Source organism: Nelumbo lutea, chromosome 7, assembly GCF_056320005.1.
Source record: "Nelumbo lutea isolate HS-2025 chromosome 7, American lotus-T2T, whole genome shotgun sequence".
Classification (NCBI taxonomy): domain Eukaryota; kingdom Viridiplantae; phylum Streptophyta; class Magnoliopsida; order Proteales; family Nelumbonaceae; genus Nelumbo; species Nelumbo lutea.
Window position 1 is genome coordinate 38671162 of NC_142690.1, and position 16919 is coordinate 38688080.

The following is a 16919-nucleotide window of genomic DNA, read 5'->3' on the forward strand; positions in this document are numbered from 1 at the left end:
AGGTTGAATTTGGGACAGGGGTGAACATTAATTCAGAAATAGTCGCGCTCATGCTAGACTGCAATGAGGGCAAAGACAACAGGGGAAAAGGTAGGGCCACAATGAAGGTTACAGAGCTGTCCTCATCAAAATTAGGGTTTTGTCTGGTATAGAATGAAAGTTTTGTGAGAAGATGTCTTTCTTGTAATGAAAACAGTAATGGCGTTTCTCCAGAAACAAGGGAAGCGGCAGAGGATGGTTGACTTGAGGAAGGAGGAATTGCAGTTGCAGAGGCTTGGGGTGAAAGGACTGTTCGTGAGAATCTTGACAGTGATGTCGTGGGGAAAATCTTGAATGACGGATGGGAAGAGATTACATGGACAATAATAGATATTCAAGTTGAAGATAAAACTTGTTTTCAAGGAGGAGATGAAGAGGAAGTTTTGGAGGCAGAAAAATGAAGATGGGGGAGAAAGATAAATGGAGCAAACTCTAGAAATTTTTGGAGGGGATGGAATTGTTAGAGATAAGAAGGGGATGATGGAAATTGAAACAATATGCCTAATGGGGATAAGGGCATTGATCTTTTTGGTGTAAGGCATACATGAAGTATATGCCTCTAGCATGCCACATGCAAAAGGCATATGAGGCGTGCACCTCCGGCATTCATCTTAGGGCATTTTGGGGTTGTCTCCCACACCTTTGAAAGTATTGGTTATGATTTTCCTCTTAGAATACTTCTAGAAATCAATGATTCAAAGTTTGAATGTTTTGATTGGGTAGTTCCATGAATTTTGTTAGCACGAAATATAGACTGTGCTTTTCCTTGTAAAGAAAAGAACTACAATTGTTGTCCATGATGTACTTATTTATGCATTGTAATGATCCCTGTTGCATCTTGCATTTACTGGCTATAGTAATAAATCATAACTTCAGGTGCCATTTATTTGTGTGTGAGTCACTTGTTGTGTTTGTAGTGAATACATTATTTTTCTTGTTGCTGAAAGTCTTTGTCTAGAGCAGGTTGTGCCAGGAGAGCTGACCATAGTGACAGGTGTTCCCAATTCTGGCAAGAGTGAGTGGATTGATGCTCTCTTGTGCAATCTTAATGAAAGTGATGGGTGGAAGTTTGCACTTTGCTCAATGGAAAACAAGGCAAGTTACTCGAGTAATTGAATTGATTTTCTTTTTTTTGGAAAAGAAAGATTATGAGCATTGATTCATAGAAATAAGGTGCATATTGTAAACAGTTAGAACTAAGAAAATGATAATGCAAGATTAATTAAAATCTTAAGCTGTGGAATCTGGGACTACACCATAAAAGGTAGGAGAATCTGTTGCTTTCACTGAGAATTTGATACTACTGCACTGCCATATTATCAGCCAACTAAGTTAGTTTGTTCCTTTCTCATTATCGTGACTTGCTTCTGAGAATAGACACTAGTTGTCACATCTCCTCTTTAAGAACATTGAGTCTCACCCTTAACTGAAATATTGAATCCAAAGTAGGAATGGAAGGAATTGTAGCTTCTAACCCTTCTATTATAATCTGATATGTTTTGTGATAAGTTTTGTTTGGTCTGTCCTATTTCCGTTTGGTAGATGAGTAGGCACTCAGTATGTTTTTGCTACTTGCAGTAAGTACACATATTCTTCTTATAGTGTAAAACAACATGTCTGTACTCCTTACATTCATAACACTATACGCCAGTTAAGTCATTATTCTCAAGCTTACTACTAGTAGCCAGAAAAAAACAACCTCAACACTAGAATGGTGTTTTCCATCATAGGTTGATGGAGTGACCAGTCTTGTGTTCTTCCTTAGAAGTTTACCCCAAGGTTTAAAATGTAGGTGTTGGTGGAAATGTCGGTCATCCAAATATTAGGATACATGTCAGAAATGTTGGACATATCATATGAAAATATTGTAAAAATTATAGACTTGGTGGAAAAATTGAAATATGCAAAAATATAGAATCATAGTTGTTATCAATGAGGCCTACTAACTTGACAAGATTAGATGCATACTGTTGGCAGATGTTGTTGTACACAAGTTTAGTACTGCAGGGGTACTTTTGTAATTTCTTCATACTTTATGTTGTACGACCAGACTAGTATAAATAATAACTACTGCACACACCTGCAGTATTCTTTTGGGGCTTTCAGTCCTCTCGCCTCTCCTCTCTTCTCTTCCTCTTTCCCTCTCTTGCTCCTCTCTTCTCTTGCTCAACATGGTATCAGAGCAAGTCGTCCAGGCCTGAAGGGTGGTGTCAAGCAAATCTTTTGTGTTCATCCTCCAATGTCGAGCAGTTAGTCTCTTCATCTCCCAGAAGCTGTATCCATCTGCTGTTCGACCTTAAGCTAGAAGATGCCTGCCTGACTTTTCACCTTCCAGCGCAGAAAAGAGTTCTAGCTATAGAGACTTTTCATCTTCCAGCCCAGATGCTGTATGCATTGTCTGTTCGGCTGTAGAGAGGCTATCATCTGATGTTCATAGAGAAAGTTCTGGTTTACAGAGAGGTTATCATCTGATGTTCAAGAAGGTACTGTTCATTTACTGTTCGGGTGCCCTGGTATTCAACTGAAGTTTTTTTGTATTTTCTTTGCACCCTTTTTTTGATGGACTGTTGATGCCCTAAGATCCGACTGTGGTGTTTCCTCCTTTTTTTTTTGTATTACTGCTGTTCGGCTACCCTGTTGATGGACTGAAGTAGCCCTTTTTTTTTATCTCATTGACTGTTCGGCTGCCCTGAAGTTGGTATTGTACCAGGTCTGCCGATTAGGTGTGTGGTGGACTTCACCTTGTATCTTCCATTCTGTGGAGGGGTCATATGATCTCTGTAAAACTGTAGGTCATACAGACCTGGTTATGTACTGCAACCGCAGTGTTTGTCTTTTGGATTCCTACAAAATCGTAGGTCATACAGACTTGTTCAAGTGCTGCAGCAGCAGCGTTTGTTCTTGGCTCCCTGTGAAACCGTAGGTCAGAATGACCTGTTTGTATGCTGCAATAGCAAGTGCTTTTCTTTTGTGGACTGAAGGTCATAAGGACTTGTATAACTTGATCCCTCTTGACCACTCTGAGGCAGTGCTCCTTCTTTAGGTGCTGTGTTTTCTTAAACCTGAAATCATGAGTACTGAGGATTCAGCCACATCTGGAGTTTCCTCAATGCTGAATGAAATGAGTGGGGTTGGTGACCTATCCTTTCCTATGGCTGTTGTCCCTCTTGATGGTTTAAATTACCTAGAGTGGTCAAGAGGGATCAAGATATACATCACTGCAAGGGAGAAGATAGGCTATATTAATGGGAGAATCAAAGAACCACCCTCTGGGAATGCTGAATATGATAGGTGGAATCAGGTGGAATCAGGAGAACAGTATGGTTATGTCTTGTCTCTTGGTCTCCATGCAACCTGAAATAAGGAAGAATTTCATGTGGGCTGAAATTGCAAATGAGATCTGGGAACAAGCAAAATCTACACATTCAGAACTGCGACACTATGCCAAGATATATCAACTGCAGGCAACATCATCTACTTGTAGATAGGGGGAGAGATGTTTATTAGTATATTACTCTGACTTGACTTCTGTCTAGAAGGAGTGGGACCATTACCAGAATGTGGATTGGAAGTGTGAAGAGGATGCCAAAATGTACAATAAACTTGTCTCCCAGCAAAGAGTGTTTGCCTTCTTACATGGTCTGAATCCTATGTATGAATCTATCAGAGTACAGATTCTCAGTTCTAAGGATCTTCCATCAGTTTAGGAAGTCTATGCTCTTGTACAATCTGAAGAGAGCAGAAGGAATTTGATGAACAACCCTGGTGGGGATGCAGTTGTGTTGGCAGCAAAAGGGGGTGTCTCTACTAGTGTGTGATCTTCTTCCAGGAAAGGAGATCCCCAGAAAAAAGCAGAAGATAAGGACAAATTGTGGTGCACTCATTGCCAGAAACCCCGACACACCAAAGATACCTGTTGGTGTCTTTATGGGAAACTAAAATGGGCTCAAGATCTGAATAAGAAGCAAGGTTCAGATGTGAATAAAAGGTCCAGACAACAAGGTACAAAGAAATACCACATGGCCAACATGGTTACTCGGGAGAATCAGCCCCCCATTCCTATTGTGACTCAAACACATCTCTCTTGATCTGACCCGAAGGAGGATATTATGATTTCCTTCCGTGATCATTTAGAGCTCTATGGTAGAGCAATTCGTCAGATGGATGCTCCTCCCTCAACCTCATTTGCATCTACGTCAGGTAACCCTGCCACATCTTTCCATGTTGCTTCTCACAACCTTGACTCTCCATGTATCATTGATTCTGGAGCGTCAAAACACATGACTGGTACGTCCTCTTACTTTCAAACCTATGACCTTCTTTCTGGAAGAGACAAGGTGAGACTAACTGATGGATTATATACTTCCATAGCTGGTCAAGGAACCCTCTCTCTTCCTCTTGGTCTTACCCTTTCTGATGCTCTTCATGTTCCAAAATTTCCCATTAATTTGTTCTCTGTTAGTAGTGTTACTAATTCCTTAAACTGATCTGTGACTTTTTTTCCCTTCTCATTGTGTGATTCAGGATCTGGCATCGGGGAGGACGATTGGTAGGGGACGTATGATTGATGGACTTTACATGCTGGAGAATAAGGCTAGTCTTCATGTTACAGAGTCTATGAGTCAGTCCTGTAAGAGTAAAGTTTATTTATGGCATTGTCGTCTTGGTCATTTGTCTCTTAAGTCTTTGAAAGTTGTATTTTCAGAACTGTGTAAGTCAATGTCTGTTTCCGATTTCTCTTGTCAAATGTGTCAGTTAAGTAGACATTGTAGAACTTATTTTCTTCAGAAAAATAGTAAATCTGAATTTCCTTTTCACATTGTTCATTCTGATGTATGGGGCCCTGTTACTATACCATTTGAGAGTGGGTACAAGTATTTCATTACCCTCATTGATGATTATTCGAGATATACTCAGGTATATCCGATGCGAACCAGGGAGGAAGTACCAAAAATTATCCAAGATTTTCAGCGGATGGTCTTCACTCAATTTTAGATTGAAATCCAATTTTTTCAGTCAGACAATGCAAAAGAGTTTTTTCATAGTGATCTCACGGAGTTCTTTGCTTCGCATGGTTCACTTCACCGTAGCTCATGTGCCCGCACACCACAACAAAATGGTGTGGTTGAACGGAAGAACCGACATCTCCTTGAAGTGGCTCGGGGTTTACTACTTCATATGAATGTCCGCAAACATTTTTGGCTTGAGGCTGTTTTTTGTTCTACCTACCTCATTAACCGTATGCCCTCTCGTTGGTTAGAGTACAATGCCCCACATCAACTTCTCTTTCCTAAGGCCCCCTTCTTTTTATTCCTCCTCGTGTATTTGGTTGTCGGTGTTTTGTCCAAAATCTGTCTCCCACTCGTGGGAAATTGGATTCTCGTGTTATTCCTTGCATATTTCTTGGTTACTCCTTCACTCAAAAGGGGTACCATTGTTTTGATCCTGTTTCTCAGAAATTCTATGTCTCCATGGATGTTTCTTTCCTTGAAGATGAGCCTTTTTTTCTTGTTTCTCCTTAGGGGGAGTGTAGGCATGAGGAGAAACTGGTTCAGCTCCCTTCTCTTCCTGATCCTCCGCCTTTTCATGTCTTTTCTCGTCGTTGCAAAGGCCAACCAAATTCAAGAGCTGTGGAGAATCCAGAAGTTGTACCTCCAGTCCCACCAAACTCCTTGGGGGAGGATCATACCCATTTAGGTAACTTGGCTCCCAATGATGTTCCTGATTCTATTGAAACAGATTCCTCTGCTGCTAATGACCTTGACCTTCCTATTGCTCACAGGAAAGGTGTTAGATTGTGCACCACCAAACATCCCATTTCCAACTTTGTTTCCTATGAGAACGTTTCACCCTCATTTCGTGCTTTCCTTACCTCTATTGACAGTGTCCCTATCCCCAAGAATGTGGCAGAAGCTCTTTCAGTACCTGAATGGACAAATGCCATGAAGGAAAAAATTAATGCCCTTTATAAAAATGGCACGTGAGAACTAGTTGATCTTCCTAAGGGAAAGGATCCAGTTGGATGTAAATGGGTGTTCACTGTCAAGCATGGGGCTGATGGAACGGTGGAGAGGTATAAAGCTCGCTTAGTGGCAAAGGGGTTTACTCAAGTGTATGGAGTTGATTATGTAGAAACTTTTGCCCCTGTTGCCAAGATGAACTCCATTAGAGTTCTTTTCTCTCTTGCTGCTAATCTAGATTGGGATCTACATTAGCTTGACATCAAGAATGCGTTCTTGAATGGTGACCTTGAAGAGGAAGTTTATATGATTCAACCCCCTGGTTTTCTGGTTCAAGGCAATGAACAAAAAGTGTGCAAGTTGAAGAAGTCTTTATGCGGGCTGAAACAATCACCAAGAGCTTGGTTCAGCAGATTCCGTGCTACGGCTCAAAAAAAAGGATACAAGCAATGTCAATCAGATCACACACTGTTTGTGAAAAGAGAAGGTAAAATGGCTGCCTTAATAGTATATGTGGATGACATATTTGTTACTGGTGACTGGAAGGATGAAATTTAGAGGTTGAAGGGTTTCCTTGCCACTCAGTTTTAAGTGAAGGATCTAGGACCTGCCAGATACTTCCTTGGAATTAAAGTTGCTCGATCAAAAAGGGGTATCTTCATTTCTCAAAGGAAATATGTCCTAGATTTACTTTAGGACACTGGAAAGATGGGGGTGAAGCCAATTGACTCTCCCATTGACCCCAACCATAAATTAGGTAACAGCCAAGGTGAACCTCTCAAGGATGTGCAACAGTTTCAGAGGCTTGTAGGGAGATTGTTATATCTTTCTATGACTCGTCCAGACATTGCATATGCTGTTGGTGTCCTCAGTCAGTTCATGCATGCACCTAGGTCCACTCATCTTGAAGCAACAGAGAGAATTCTCCGATATCTAAAGAAGTTTCCTGGTGCTGGCTTGTTATTTCGAAGGCACATGCATTTGAAAGTTGAAGTTTATACAAATGTAGATTGGGCTGGATCTCAAAGTGACAGAAAGTCTACTAGTGGCTACTGCAACTTTATAGGAGGGAACCTTGTTACATGGAGGAGTAAAAAGCAAAATGTGGTGGCTAAATCCAGTGCTGAAGCTAAATATCGTGCAATGGCCCACAGAGTAGCTGAAGGTATGTGGATAAAGAATTTGTTGAGTGAGTTGGGTCTCCCAGTGGACAAACCTATGACTATTCTGTGATAACAAAGCAGCTATAAGCATTGCTGCTAACCCAGTGCTACATGGTAGAACAAAACACATCGAAGTTGACAAGCATTTTATTAGAGAGAAGGTCATCACAGGCGAAGTATGTACTCCCTATGTCAGCTTTGAGAACCAACTTGCAGACATCTTTACAAAAGGGCTAAACCATTCCAGACATCATGATCTCTATGACAAGTTAGACATGATTGATATCTATGCTCCAACTTGAGGGGGAGTGTTGGCAGATGTTGATGTACACAAGTTTAGTACCGCAGGGGTACTTTTGTAATTTCTTCATACTTTATATTGTACGACCAGACTAGTATAAATAATAACTACTGCACACGCCTACAGTATTCTTTTGGGGCTTTCAATCCTCTTGCCTCTCCTCTCTTCTCTTCCTCTTTTCCTCTCTTCCTCTTCTCTTCTCTTGCTCAACACATACTTAAGTTGGCAAACAAAATATCCTTGATTACTCTATTGAACTTCATGCCCTAAGAAATAGGTAAGAGGGCCCAAATTCTTCATGTGAAAGGAACTGTGAAGTAGAGATTTGAGTTCCCATATTCCTTCATCATCTTTAGTCAACAACATATTGCGCACATAGGAGGAGAATTGTGATACCCTGAGGCCTTTTTTGAACAAAGAGATAATGATCAAAAGCACTTTGTTTGTATCCAACATCAACAATGACGTCTTGGAATTTTTCAAACCATGCTTGAGGAGCCTATTTCAGTCCAATAATGATTTCTTCAACCGGAAAACAAGAAAAGGATCACTATAGTACCTAGGTGGGGGTTTCATATACACTGTTTCCTTAAGATGTCCATGTAAAAAAGTATTCTTCACATCCAACTGACTGATAGAACAATAGTGTACAACTAAGAGGGCTAAAAGAATTTGGACTATAGTGATTTTAGTTACAGGAGCAAATGTCTCCTCATAATCAATACTATACTCCTCTGTATAACCTGAGCCATGAGATGAGCCTTATATCGATCTAGTGAGCCATCAAACTTCAACTTGATTGAGTAAACCCGTCTGCTCCTAATAATGGAAGCATTTGAAGGAGTTGGAACAAGGTCCCAAGTGTCGTTCTCATGCAAGGCTTGAACCACTACGGCCATGGAATCCTTCCACTCAGGGCTGCTATTGGTATGCTGGTAAGAGCAAGGAATATATGTGGAAGATAAGAAAATAGAGAAGGAGCTAGGATTTAAAGGGAAACCATAGCAGTCAGGTGGGCTAGAAACATGAGTAGAATGACACAAAGTAGTAGAGTGAGCAAAAGGAGTATCTGGAACAGGAGTATCACTTTATTTGTGTAAGGTTGCAGCTAGGTGTTATCTTAATACCCCTCGAGTTGTATGAATCTTTTTTTCTTTTAATGATTTTTTTTTTAATTCTTCAAAAAAATCATAACAAAAAAACCCTGTGTGATTAGGACTATACCCCACAAAAGCACAAAACAAATTGCAGAGAAGTTTAGAACATTCATGAGAAGGAAGATGTACAAAACATACGCATCCAAAAACATGAAGATTAGACAAATTTTGAGGACAATCAAATAATTTCTGATGAGGAGACATGTTAGCAAGAAAAGAAGAAGGAACACAATTGATAAGAAACATAGTTGTACTAGCTACCACTACCCAAAATGGAGGCGCATGTGATTCTTGTAAAAGAACTCTCACAACACTAAGAACATGTCCATTCGTACGCTCTACCACACCATTTTGTTGACGAGTGTTTGGACAACTCCATTGAATTTGTATTCCATTATTCTTCAAATAGGACAGAAAATCTCCATCATAGTTTTCTCCCTTTGAATTTGAGTGAAGGATCTGGGCACTTGATTGGAACTGTACACGCTCTATGGCATGTGTGGTGATTCATGGGGATTGGGAGAGAGAGAGAGAGAGAGAGAGAGAGAGAGAGAGAGAGAGACCTGAACTTGCTTCTCCTCTTCCACACTACGACTCTCCCCCTGAGGAGGGAAGAATGGCTCGGACTCGGACACAAAGGACACATCCATAGACAAAAAATTTACGGCTCTCCCCCTTTTTGAGAGGAGGGGTACCCCAGAAAGACACAAGGAATGGACCGAGGGTCTAACTTACCTCAGGATGGAGACAAATCATGGAATAAGGCCCGACAACCAAAGACTCATGGGGATAGAAAATAAAGGAGACTGAGGGTACAATAACTGATGAGGGGCCATGTAGTTCAGTACTCTGGAGGGCATGCGGTTGATGACATACGCAGCTGCAAGTATAGCATCCACCCAAAACCTTTTTGGGACATTCTTGTGTAACATCATCCCGCGGGCTACCTCAAGAAGGTATCTGTTTTTCCTTTCTGCAACACCATTTTGTTGTGGTGTTCTGGCGCATGAGCTCCTATGAATAGATCCGTGGGAGGCGAAGAACTCATTAAGCTCCCCATGGAAGTATTCCTTTGCATTATCAGATTGGAAAATCTGTATTTCAACATGGAACTGCATAAACACCATCTTTTGGAAGTCTTTCACTATCTTTGGAACTCTGTCTCTGCTATGCATAGGAATTACCCATGTATTGCGAGAGTAATCATCGATCAATGTAATAAAGCACTTATATCCACACTCAGAGATTACATTGGTAGGCCCCCATACATCAGAATACACAACATGAAAAGGAACATTTGATCTTTTATTACTTGAGTGAAAAGTTGTTCTACATTGTTTGCTCAACTGACACGTTTGACACATGAACTCTGACACTGAACATGACTTAAATAAAATTGGAAACGAAGATTTTATTATTTCGAAAGAAACATGATCTAAACGACTATGCCACAAGAAAATTTGACTCTTATTTGGCTGACTATGCGACTTTGAGGATGACACCGAGAAACCAACTTTGTTGTCGAGAATGTAGAGACCATCCACCAGGCTTCCTCTATCAATCGTCGTCCCAGAAGTTAGATCCTGAAAAACACACGAGTCAGCAAAAAATGTCACACTACAATTCAAGGAGTTTGTAATGCTACTATTTGAAAGCAAGTTTATGGGAAGCTAAGGGACATGCAATACACAATTCAGGTTAAGGCCATGGGGAAGGGATATTGATCCTTGGCCTGCAATGGAAGAAAAAGAGCCTTTTGCAAGTCTCACTCTATCCCTTCCTGACAAAAGGCTATAAGATTGTAATAAGTTAGGCTTACCGGTCATGTGGTTGGAGGCCCTTGAGTCAATGATCCAAGGGGAATCTGTGGGAGTGACATGGAATGTAGAAGCCATATTACCTGAAGTAGATGCAAATGAAGTAGAGGGAGTACCAGTGATTGAGCTGTCCATTTGCCGCAAGGCCCTACTATAAGATTCTAGGTGCTCTCTGAAGGAATTCATTATATCCTCCTTGGGGTCATACTTATTAGGGTGGTCCTAGGTACTACCGGCAACTTGAGTATCTTGGGTTGCCACATGAGCTGTGCTCATTTTCTTCAAATGACTATTATGTTGCTCACTTGGGTTTCCCGTGGATGTCCCAACTAGTGTCACGTGTATGTCGTGAACGCCTACAATGGGTACAAAATAGCTTATCTTTATTATCCGCCTTCTTAGGGTCACTTTTCTTTCTCGTGGAGCTATTATTCATTGCAGCCAAGGCAACTTGTTTCTCCCCCTCAACTGTAACCATCACATTCCGCTTGCTTTCTTCAGATTGGACAAGGGAGTATACCTCGTGAACCGTAGGCAAGTCTTTGCTTCCTAGGATCTGCACCCTCAACGGTTCATATGCAGGGTTCAGTCCCAACAAGAAAGCAAACACCCGTTGCTGAGAGACCAGCTTCCTGTAGGCCTTAGCATCATCATCGTGCTTCCACTCTATGGCCTGATAATGGTCCATTTCCTTCCATATGGAGGTAAGGGCTGAATGGTATGAAGACAAGCTACGGTTTCCCTGTTCACATGTTGAGGATTCAGCTTGCAACTGGTAAACCTTGGCGTAATGCCTTTGCTCAGAATAGGTAGTTCTGGCCTTTTCCCAGATCTCACTGGCGGTGTCTGCCCACATAAAATTCTTTTTCACATCAGGTTCCATGGCTGCGAGGAGCCAAGACATCACCATACTGTTTTCTTGGTCCCACTTATCATGTTCAACCGTCTCTCCCTTGGGTTCTTTCGCCCTTCCATTGATGTAACCAGCTTTACCCCTTGCCGTTACATAGACTTTTACACTCTTAGCCCACTCCAGGTAGTTCAGACCGTTTAAAGGGGTAATTGGCATGGGAAAAACCATGTTTTTACCTCCCATACCCACTGTGCTGCGGGTTGGTGTAGCCCCCGATGAAATTAATTCACGACTTGCCATCGAATACTACTGAAAACCAGTCCAAATACCACCTAATAACACAGCTGCCACAATCAGAATTTGAGCAACTCAGGGTTTATTCCTAGAATGTGAGCAAAAGAACATTAAATACTGCTGAGAACAAGGGGTTCAGTCAACACAACGTCCAAACAGAACAATAAACCAGTCCAGTAATCGGTTCAGCACCACCAATACAGACATTACAATCGGTCTGACTGTAGTTCACACACTCTAACTATCCAACGTCCAAACAAATAACTATATAATCAAGGCATGAGCCCTACACACCATTGGCCAAAGAAGGTTCAGCACTTGTACGAAGATGCTAATCTGAACTTGACTTCACAGCATCGAACAGAGGAGTTTGCACCAGCATCACCCTTCTCCTAGGGTTTTCTTGCTATTATGGCCAAGAAAAAAAATCACAAAAGCTGCCACCAGAAACTGCTAGGGTTTCCCAAAAAAAAACTGCCGCAAGAAACTGCTAGGGTTTTTGCAGAAACAACTGCCAGAAACTGCTAGGGTTTCTGCAGAAACAGCCGCCAGAAACCTGCTTGGGTTTCTGCAGAAACAGCCACGTCCAAACACTTCTTAAGAATAGGGCAGGAGGGATCGTAGGTCTTTTTCAACCCAGAAAACCTTCTCTGATACCATGTGGTGATTTGTGGGGATGGGGGGGGAGAGAGAGAGAGAGAGAGAGAGAGAGAGAGAGATACCTGAACCTGCTTCTCCTCTTCCACACTACGACTGCATGGAACAACCAAAAGGTTGAAAAGCCTTTTGATTTATGTCTGAGAAAGTAAATCCAAGTGTACTTGGTACAATCATCAATAAATAGTACAAAATACTTGTATCCCAATCGTGAAATAACAGATGAAGTCCATACATCACTATGTATAACCTCAAAAGGAGAGGTAGCATGTTCAACTATGTGAGAGAAGGGAAGGTACGACTTTTACTCAAACAACAAGTATTACAAGATGCATCAAAAGTCTGTAAAGAGGGAACTTTATTTCTAATAAAACCAGAGCCAAACAAAAATTTAAGTTTTTTCAGAATTGGGGTGACCCAAGCGTTTATGCCAAATATTCTGAACATCATTTCTTTGACCCAAAACAGGAATAAATGAAGAACTGAAATAAGTAGATGATTATTTTGCAACTCTAGTGCAAACACGTGGCCCAGCCTACACCCCTTCCCTTTTACTTTCCCAGTGGTCCTGAATCAAACAATCTAAGACGAAAAGTCAAAATGTGACCTTCATCAACAAGTTGACCAATTGAAACAAGGTTAGTATTATGATTGGGAACAAAGATGGTCTTAGTAAGGGAAAAGGAAGTTGAGAGTGAGTGCTTAAGGCATAAGTTATTACTCCAAATAATGTTCAATTTCTCACCATTGGCAGCAACAATGTATTTATGGAGGGTCTTGGAAAATTTTCTTGAGGGTTCAGGGTAGGCACCAATCATATGATTGGTTGCTCTATAATCAATAGCGGAAACTGTAGATGAGATAGCAGAGGGTTCCGGTTGTCGTATCTTTTCCTCATCCACAGAAGCAGAAGATTCACCCTTAGGAGCAGATGTATTGGTAGTTTGTTCCTTAGTCACTTGATATGCTCGTGGCTGATTCTTCTTCATAGTTCCTTTGGATGGCCAAATAGGGCAATCTGGAATAATATGGCCATGCTGTTTATAATAGGTGCAGACATTCTTCTTCTTACAATGAGATGTAATGTGCCCAAACCCATACATTCATAACACTGGTTTTAGAGTACTTGACAAAAGAGTTTGTACTACATTGCACAACAAAGACTGTATCAGCCTTGGAATCAGTCGATTTTCCATCTATGTCTGTGGCAGTCACAAGTGTTGTCTCTTCCTGTAGTAATTCTCCCATCATGGAATCCAAGTTTGGAAGGGTGCCTCTACTCAAAATATTAAAACCTTATTATGTCATATTCTGGTCAAAGTCTCTTAAGGAACTGGTCCACTTTCCTCTTCTCAAAGTATTTTTGAAGATACTTGACACACTTCAATGAGTCCGATGGATCAATATGAACCAATTCATACTCTGCACACAGGTCAAATAACCTTTCATTGTATTCTTGTACCTTTTTATCCCCCTGACAGTGAGCAAAAATCTCAGATTCAATTTGATTTTGTCTTGATAAATTAGGCTGAGGGTAAACCTTCAAGTAGGTTTACATCTCAAAGGCTGTTCACATTCTTCTCATGGGGATAGCGATATGGTAACAATTGAACTCAGGATCCAGGAAACTAGTTTTCCATTGTCCAGCTTCCATTGTGAAAAGGCCTTGATAACTGTTTCATCTGGTTTAATAACTGTCTCATTGAGATAACCATCTAGGCACCAAAAAGAACAAGAAGAAAGAAGATGGACGAATAGGGTGTGTCTTACTTTCTTCACATGGACCATGTTAATGGTATTTATATGCTAATAAGATTTTACATAAATGTCCTTAATTTGGTGCCTCCTTGCTAGCTTAACTACAATGTCATAAACACCTTTGCTAACAATTAAACAGCTTTCAATAGTCATTTTTGCTATGATTTAGTTCCCCATTTTTTGTTATAATCTGTCAGAATTGCTCTATCCATGAATCCTTTAATCTAGACTATTTCTCTCTCATGTTTAAGGAAACAATCGCCTTAGTCTCACTAATTTAGGGAGTCACATGCTATTTTTTTTAACTGACTCTTTTGTAAGCAGTTGAATACAGTACAATGCTATTGATATTTGTAAATATGTATTGTATCAAAAAAAGATATTTGTAAATATGTATGGGGAGGTCTTGGGTAGAACTGTAATGTGGTTTGTGCCATTCTGGCATGTCCCACTTTTGCAAATTAGAGAACAAAGTGAAAAGAAAAAACTAAAAATTTTATTTCATGTGAATTTAATGTATACAATTGATTTGATCTATTGTGTGTGTGTGTACGTGTGGGCCAGCACAAACCAATTATACAGGCCCTGCCTTGTGGGTCCATGGGTGGCATGACCAACTTTATAGCATGGTTTTCAAAACCAGACCGGACAGTCGGACCGGAAAAACTTGGAACCAGTCAGGTGATCAGTTTTGGTTTCCCCAAAACCGGATTTTTTTCAAAAACCGTTGATTTTGGTCAGTAAACCTCTGACCTGGGCGGTTAACCGTTCAAACGTTTTTGACTGTTTTGTTTGTTTGTTTTTTTTTTTGTCAGAATGGGCCGACTGTTCGGTTCGAATGGTCGGTCCATTCAACCCGGTAACTGGACCCCTTACCGGTTTGGTCTCCGAGTCGGTTTTAAAAAACCATGCTTTATAGCTATAGTCTTGGGCCAGCACACCCAATTATACAGGCCCTGCCTTGCTGGCCCATGGGTGGCATGGCCCACTTTATAGCTATCAGTCTTGGGTACTGTTTTGATATCTGAACGAATACAATTAATTTTACTAAAATAGTGAAGCAATCTAAGATGGTTTGGCAGGAAGTATGGGAATTCTTGAAATTATTAACTATTGGAAAGTAGTGTTTTAATGTTAATTTTTAAAGCTATTTTGTTATGACAGAAAGGACATAAAATTTGGGGATGGCTGAATTAAACATGGGCTTCATGAGTATGTTGATTTACTGAGAGAATTTTTTATCTCTAGAGAAAGACTGTGTAAGAATTGAAAGAAGTTTAAAGAAGTCTTAACTGGGATCAATACTGTCTCGTGTTTGATGTTGTTTCGATTGTCTTTTCCCAGGTTTTTGTTGTTTATTTGTGGCTGAGCTCAAAAAGATAGCAAGAGAGGGCAAGAGAGTAGTGGGAGAAAGGCGAAAAATCGGGGAGTCACCTTTATGGTTAATAGAATCACTCAACGGCTTTTATTATCATTTTCCAAAAGTAACAAATAGTAAAAATATGCTCCAATTTTTCTTTGCCCTGTTTTTGCCAAATTTTTACATTTCCTAACTGAAAAAAATCAATATTACTTTTGTTTTTATATCTTTTGAAGGGCTACACAACAGGGGGTAGCCCATCCCCCATCCCATAACCCCCCAACTCAGGTGCAGGTGGGATTCGACCCCAAGTCTCTGCTACGACCAGCAGGAAACTTTACCAATGAGCTGGTTGGCACGTTGCAAAATCAATATTACTTTTTAAGCAGAACTAAACTATGACTAAACAAATCAAACTAATAGGAAATGCAAAAATCCGTGGTTTGATGTGTTTTCTCCTGCATCAGCTTCATATGACTTCACATCAAATTTTGAATATCTTCTCGGTTATTTAGACAATAAATCTCTTGTTTTTCTTGCTGTGCAATATATAGGGCATTTTGGAATTTCCAGATTTGTGCTAGCCAATGTCAAAGCTTCACTTTCACCATTCTACAGTTGTCAATAAATATCTTTTAAAATACCTTTTCACTAAGAAAGCATGAGCTGTGGTTTACACACAAAAAAGACATGAGTTGTTTGTGTAATCTTATTGAATAAAAGATAATATTTGGATAAACAACTTTCAAAAGTGAAAGCTAGCTGGCTAAATTTCAGAATTTTTGAAGGGTGTTTTTAGAGACGATATGGTACCCTAAGGTACATCTGGTTTTCTGTACCTGGGATATCAACCTTGAGTGCTATTGACATTCTTGGAGTGTGTTTCTGCAGTTTGAGTATGAATCCATTTTCAAGTGCTGCTACTAGAATAAAGATATCGATCTTATTTTACCTTTTTGTTATTCTCATTTAGTTATTTCTAAAACCTGCCCATCCTACTGATTTCTAGGTTCGTGAACATGCAAGAAAGCTTTTGGAGAAGCACCTCAAGAAGCCTTTCTTCAGTGCAAGGTAAGTTTGGGAGGATAACTGAGATGGTCTTAGCTCATTAAGTCCATTTTGATGTTTGAATTGATGTTAAAGGAGTACATATTTTTTTGAAAGACTAGGCATGGGTCTCTGTTTTGTTAATGAAATAGAAAGTTAACAAAGAGATTGGTTAGAGAGGATAAGAGAGAGAACAGAAAAGAAACTTGCATGGCTCTTTAAGTTAAAATTGGTTTTTTATAATGCCTTTCTACACCCCCTTATTTATACAATATATGGTTTTAGCTGAATTACACCTAAAATTATTACAGTTCCCATATGGAAGCATGAAGATGAGGAGCAAGGTGATCTCAGAAATTTGCCTTTTCTCCTAGGGATTGCCTTTACAACTATGGATATATGAACGATGAATATGAGTATCCTTCCCAAGGAGACCGTAACCTTATTTTATAAAGCATCCAAGATACTAAAGTCAATGCTTCTGATACTAGAACTCCATAAGAATTAGTGGTT

The 16919-nt window shown here is 40.2% G+C and overlaps 1 protein-coding gene across 1 annotated transcript in view; it reads left to right on the forward strand.

The window, feature by feature from the left end:
• Window positions 1-16919, forward strand: part of LOC148846144 (toprim domain-containing protein) — a 94380-nt gene that overhangs the window by 48837 nt on the left and 28624 nt on the right. Inside the window, exons 14-15 of the mRNA XM_088954390.1 lie at window positions 1003-1134; window positions 16369-16430. Coding sequence (XP_088810516.1) covers window positions 1003-1134; window positions 16369-16430 — 194 coding nt within the window. The remainder of the gene's footprint in view (window positions 1-1002; window positions 1135-16368; window positions 16431-16919) is intronic.